Source organism: Bombina bombina, chromosome 3 (genome assembly GCF_027579735.1).
Source record: "Bombina bombina isolate aBomBom1 chromosome 3, aBomBom1.pri, whole genome shotgun sequence".
Lineage (NCBI taxonomy): Eukaryota > Metazoa > Chordata > Amphibia > Anura > Bombinatoridae > Bombina > Bombina bombina.
The window spans coordinates 514,011,561-514,018,133 of record NC_069501.1 but is presented as its reverse complement, the minus strand read 5'-3'; the positions used below and the strand labels follow the sequence as shown (position 1 = coordinate 514,018,133).

Below are 6,573 nucleotides of genomic sequence, written 5' to 3'. Positions count from 1 at the left end.
GTCGGAAAGTGTTAGAGTAACTTCCCATAGTCGAGGTGTCCTTGGGCCATCAACTGGCATCGCTAGCAAAAAAACTATCTTTGAAAAGGATGAAAATGCTTCAGAAACAAATATCTCCAATACCAAGAAGGTAAGAAGATTACTCCATTAAGTCTATTACAGGATGAAAGAAAGTCTGCAAATAACCTTATGTAATGTATTAATATTATGTTCTTCAGGATTTAAACATTCCGGTTAAAATTGCTGACCGAATCAATCAGTGGAAGTCGAGTAGGACACAAGAGGGTACAGACGTCAGCACAGGAAACAAGGCAAGCAGACCTAGAGAATGGGAGGTGTTATTTATGAGGAACTGGTGTGTCTAGGTTGTGTAATACATTAAAATAGAGACCGTCAAGTAGTATAGTGTTATAGTGTCATCGCTCCATAGCATTGGTTTTCAAACCTCTCCTCAGGCCTCCCTAACAGGCCACATTTTCAGGATACATTAACTGGAGTGCATGTGAAATAATCAGCTGATTAGTAAACCTAAACCAATTGTAATGCTGAAAATCTGGCCTGCTGGGGAGGCCTGAGGACAGGTTTAAAAACCAGTACTTTATAGCAATGTTTCTCAACCGTGCTTGCTTGGATGTGTTTAAGGGACATGAACATTTTTTAATTTACTTATATTCTTAAATTTGCTTTGTTCTTTTGGTGTCCTATGTTGAAGGAGCAGGAATGCACTACTGGGAGCTAGCTGAACATAGGTGACAAGCCAATGACAAGAGTTGTATATGTGCAGAAACCAATCAGCAGCTAGCTCCCAGTAATGCATTGCTGCTTCTAAGCCTACAAAGGTATGCTCTTCAACAATGAATACAAAGGGAACAAAACAAATTAGATAGAAGTAAAATGGAAAGATGATTAAAATTGCATGCTCTATATGAATCATGGAATTAAATTTTGACTTGACTCTACCTTTAAATGGACATTGTACACTAGATTTTTCTTTGCATAAATGTTTTGTAGATGATGCATTTATATATCCCATCTGGGGGTGTTTTTGTAAAAATGTATAGCTTTGCTTATTTTTAAATAACATTCATTTTAGATTACAATGATTTTAAGACTTCTACGCCCCAAACTTTTAGATGTATACTGATGTCTACAGACTCCTGTGGTTGTGTAATGGGTCTTTTCATGTTCAGGGGAGGGGGGGGGGAGTGTCTGCTCTTCTTTCATTCTCAGCCCTTTTCAGTGGGTGTCCCGCCTAACCTCATCGACAGTGCTAAACTGGGAGATTCTAATTGGTGTATGCAGTCCCTTTAAGTATAGAGGTTATGTTATGTGTAGATAATCTATGAAGGAGCTAGTATAGTAAAAGTGACCACTGATTTGTGAACCTGGGTTGTTACAAGGTAAAACATATTGAAATCCACTTCTCTACAGAATATAATCCACATTTATTTGTAGGATATCAGGACGGGTGATGTGGCCAGCAAGAGGAATTTATGGCAGCAAAGGTCTCAATCATCAAGTGACACTAAGGTGAGGCACGAGAGACCTCAAAAGTGATCCCATAGCTTTTAATAATTTACTAAAACTAGGCTTGAATCTGTCCTTGTAATGTGCAATGCAGAGATAACCCTATGTTATATATAACAAAAAAAGGCTGAGTCTGCCCATAGAGGGTCAGATTGCGAGTCGCGTGCTAACAGTTATGAGAGAGAGAAATTGGGTTTATCATTCGCTCATATTACAAGTTGAAAGTAAATGCGTACGCATGAGTGGAATCGCAATTTACACTAGAATTCTTACTGCAACCTCAAAAATACATTGCACCGTACAGTTACACTCATAATAACACAATCTAATTAAAATGATTACAAATAAATATTGCATAAAAAAGTTATAAGGGCTCAAAGATATGGAAAGAGTCAGGCAAAGGGCGATAACATCATGAGTGTAACTGTACTGTGCAATGTATTTTTGAGGTCACAGTAATAATTCTTACATACATCTTTAGACATAAATATGTATGTATCTATATATATATATATATATTTATATATATATATATATATATATATATATATATATACACACATGTCTAAATATGTATATATATATATTTATATATATATATATATATATATATATATATATATATATATATATATATATATATATATATATATATATATATATATAATGTGTGTGTATGTGCCTATATATGTATTTGCAGACAAATATATACACATATTATATATATATATATATATATATATATATATATATATATATATATATATATATATATATAGTGTATAAATTTATATACTGTATATACCTGTATATATATATATATATATATATATATATATATATATATATATATATACTCAATGCCTTGCAAAAGTATTCAGCCCCTTGACATTTTACCTATTTTGTTAAATAACAGCCTTAAAGGGACACTGAACCCAAATTTTTTTCTTTCATGATTCGGATAGAGCATGCAATTTTAAGCAACTTTCTAATTTACATCTGTTATCAATTTTTCTTCATTCTCTTGATATCTTTATTTGAAAAAGAAGGCATCTAAGCTAAGGAGCCAGCGAATTTGTGGTTAAGAACCATGGACAGCATTTGTTTATTGGTGCTGTCCAATCAGCAAGGACAACCCAGGTTGTTCACCAAAAATGGGCCGGCATCTAAACTTAAATTCTTGCTTTTCAAATAAACATACCAAGAGAATGAAGAAAATTTGATAATAGGAGTACATTAGAAGGTTGCTTAAAATTGCATGCTCTATCTTAATCACAAAAGAAAAAAATTGGGTACAGTGTCCCTTGAAGTTCAAAGTTTTATTAATCTAAATTTTATGTGATGCATCAGAACACAATAGTCTAAGTTGGTGAAGTGAAATGAGAAAAATATATACATAAAACTATTTTTTAGAAATAGAAAACAGAAAATTGGCATGTGCGTATGTATTCACCCACTTTGTTATGAAGCCCATAAAAAGCTCTGGTGCAACCAATTACCTTCAGAAGTCACATAATTAGTGAAATGATGTCCACCTGTGTGCAATCTAAGTGTCACATGATCTGTCATTACATATACACACCTTTTTTGAAATGCCCCAGAGGCTGCAACACCTAAGGAAGAGGCACCACTAACCAAACACTGCGATGAAGATCAAGGAACTCTCCAAACAAGTAAGGGACAATGTTGTTGAGAAGTACAAGTCAGGGTTAGGTTATAAAAAAATATCTTTGATGATCCCCAGGAGCACCATCAAATCTATCATAACCAAATGGAAAGAACATGGCACAACAGCAAACCTGCCAAGAGACGGCCGACCACCAAAACTCATGGACCGGGCAAGGAGGGCATTAATCAGAGAGGCAGCACAGAGACTTAGGGTAACCCTGGAGGAGCTGCAGAGTTCCACAGCAGAGACTGGAGTATCTGTACATAGGGCGACAATAAGCCGTACACTCCATAGAGTTGGGCTTTATGGCAGAGTGGCCAGAAGAAACCATTACTTTCAGCAAAAAAACAAAATGGCACGTTTTGAGTTTGCGAAAAGGCATGTGGGAGACTCCCAAAATATATGGAGGAAGGTGCTCTGGTCTGATGAGACTAAAATTGAACTTTTTGGCCATCAAAGAAACCGCTATGTCTGGCGCAAACCCAACACATCAAATCACCCAAAGAACACCATCCCCACAGTGAAACATGGTGGTGGCAGCATCATGCTGTGGGGATGTTTTTCAGCAGCCGGGACTGGGAAACTGGTCAGAGTTAAGGGAAAGATGGATGGTGCTAAATACAGGGATATTCTTGAGAGAAACCTGTACCACTTTGTGCGTGATTTGAGGCTAGGACGGAGATTCATCTTCCAGCAAGACAATGACCCCAAACACACTGCTAAAGCAACACTTGAGTGGTTTAAGGGGAAACATGTAAATGTGTTGGAATGGCCTAGTCAAAGCACAGACCTCAATCTAATAGAAAATCTGTAGTCAGACCTAAAGATTGCTGTTCACAAGCGCAAACCATCCAACTTGAAGGAGCTGGAGCAGTTTTGCAAGCCGGAATGGGCAAAATTCCAAGTGGTAAGATGCGGCAAGCTCATAGAGACTTATCCAAAGCGACTTGGAGGTCTGATTGTCCAAAAAGGTGGCTCTACAAAGTATTGACTTGGGGGGGGGGGGTAAATAGTTATGCACATTGACTTTTTCTGTTATTTTGTCCTATTTGTTTGCTTCACAATAAAAAAAAAAAAAAAACATCTTCAAAGTTGTGGGCATGTTCTGTAAATTAAATTATGCAAATCCTCAAACAATCCATGTTAATTCCAGGTTGTGAGGCAACAAAACACTAAAAATGCCAAGGGGGGGGGGTGAATACTTTTGCAAGGCATTGTATATATATATATATATATATATATATATATATATATATATATATATATATATATATATATATATATATATATATATATACTGTGTAAACATGTAAAAGCATATTTATGCAATATTAATATTTAATAAAGTGTTTAACTGTGTATTTACTGTAAATATTTCACATTTCAATGGTCTTCACATAGCAGAACATGTTCTATGTATTTTTGAGAAAATTAGATTGAGTTTACGCACGAGTAGGGGGTGTTAGGTCCCCCCCCCCTACTTTTTAACTTGGTTGCAATATTGTAAGTCGGGTTATCTCCTGATCAAAAAAGTTTTACTTTTAACTTGTAATACAAGTGCTACCCGACGTGCATAAAAAGCTTACATCTAGCAGAGTTAACGTGTGAGCGGTAGCGATAAATAACGATCCACTTGTAATCTGGCCACAATCTCACGTCATAATGTAACTTTATATTATATATACAAGTTTTTGATAACTTTTATAGTATCTTATGCCACAAAATAATTATTTCTTTGCTTCTTCCAGCTCTGATCTACCATGAAGTTTTCTGGAAAAACATGCAGTGCCACAGCATCTGTGCCAACACGATGAAGCAGATTTTTTCTAATTATATTGATACTGCACTCAGAAAGTAGAAATCCTTGACCAATATCAGATTGTTTTATTATTTAGCATATGCCATTCATCTCATTGCAGCAAACTGATTATATAGTTCTCTGTCACTCAAAGTAATTACTTGTCAAAATAATTCTATTACATAAAAATATTGAAATAAAATAAAAATCTTTACATTTTTTATTATGCTTTGTGGTTTACAGCTCAATAAAGTGACAATAACTTATTTCCTTAAAGGAACATAAAACTGAAACTTTTTCTTAAACAATTCAGATAGACCATGTCATTTTAAACAACTTTCTAATGTACCCCTATTATCTAATTTGGTTCAATTTCTTGGTATCCTTTGTTGAAAATAATACCTAGGTAGGCTCAGAAACAGCAATGCAATACTGGGAGCTAACTGCTGAATGGGGGCTGCACATATATGCCTCCTGTCATTGGTTCCCTCAAAGGGGTATTTTTAACAAATTCCGGGCGGACATGATTTGCTGCAGCGCACGCTGTCGGCATTAAACACTGCACAAGCATGGTGAAATGCGGCAACCTGTACATTTCCGGCCAATCGGTCGCTAGCAGGAGTGTCAATCATCCTGATCGTATCTGATCGTGATGATTGCAGTCCGCCACCTAAAAGGTGGTGGGACAAGTTAAGGAGCAGCGGTCTTATGACCATTGCTTCTTTACTTCAGTTTCCGGCAAGCAGGAAACTTTATGAGTAGAAAGCAGCATTCGCTGCTTATTAAAGGGACAGTCTACACCAGAATTTGTATTGTTTTAAAAGATAGATAATCCCTTTATTACCCATTTCCCAGTTTTGCATAACCAACACAGTTATAATAATATACTTTTAACCTCTGTGAATATCTTGTATCTAAGCCTCTGCAAACTGCCCCTTTTTTCAGTTCTTTTGACAGACTTGCAGTCTAGCCAATCAGTGCCTGCTCCCAGATAACTTCTAGTGCACAAGCACAGTTTTATCTATATGAAATATGTGAACTAACACCCTCTAGTGGTGAAAAACTGTTAAAATGCAATCTGAAAGAGGTGGGCTTCAAGGTCTAAGAAATTAGCATATGAACCTCCTAGGTTAAGCTTTCAACTAAGAATACCAAGAGAACAAAGCAAAATTGGTGATAAAAGTAAATTGGAAAATTGTTTAAAATTACATGCTCTATCTGAATCATGAAAGTTTATTTTGGCCTAGACTGTCCCTTTAAATCTACCCCAGAGTGTTCAGTTAGCTTCCAGTGGTTTATTACTGCTCCTTCAACAAATAAACAAAGCACATTTGATAAGTGAAGTATATTTGAAAGTTGTTTAAAAGTGTATGCTCTATCTGAATCCTGAAAGAATTTTTTGGGATTTCATTATATATATATATAATACAGACAGACAGTTTCTATTCACAAATGTATTGCTTTCTATGCTGGAAGAAATCTTGTAAATATAAATCATGCTATAAAAACATCTGACTAAAGAAAAAGCGATCAGTATACATTTTATTGAATGGGATTTTACAGAATAACTATGACTGAA

At 35.5% G+C, this 6,573-nt stretch overlaps 1 protein-coding gene across 2 annotated transcripts in view; it reads left to right on the top strand.

The window, feature by feature from the left end:
• The window catches only part of LAD1 (ladinin 1), a 117,350-nt gene extending 112,135 nt beyond the window's left edge, over nucleotides 1-5,215 (top strand). For both annotated transcript variants that reach the window (XM_053706920.1, XM_053706919.1), the window contains exons 9-12: nucleotides 1-130; nucleotides 219-311; nucleotides 1,456-1,530; nucleotides 4,945-5,215. The exon at nucleotides 1-130 is cut by the window's left edge and continues 2 nt beyond it. In XM_053706920.1, the coding sequence (XP_053562895.1) occupies nucleotides 1-130; nucleotides 219-311; nucleotides 1,456-1,530; nucleotides 4,945-4,950 (304 nt within the window). In that variant the 3' untranslated portion in view covers nucleotides 4,951-5,215. The remainder of the gene's footprint in view (nucleotides 131-218; nucleotides 312-1,455; nucleotides 1,531-4,944) is intronic.
• Nucleotides 5,216-6,573: the final 1,358 nt, after the last annotated feature.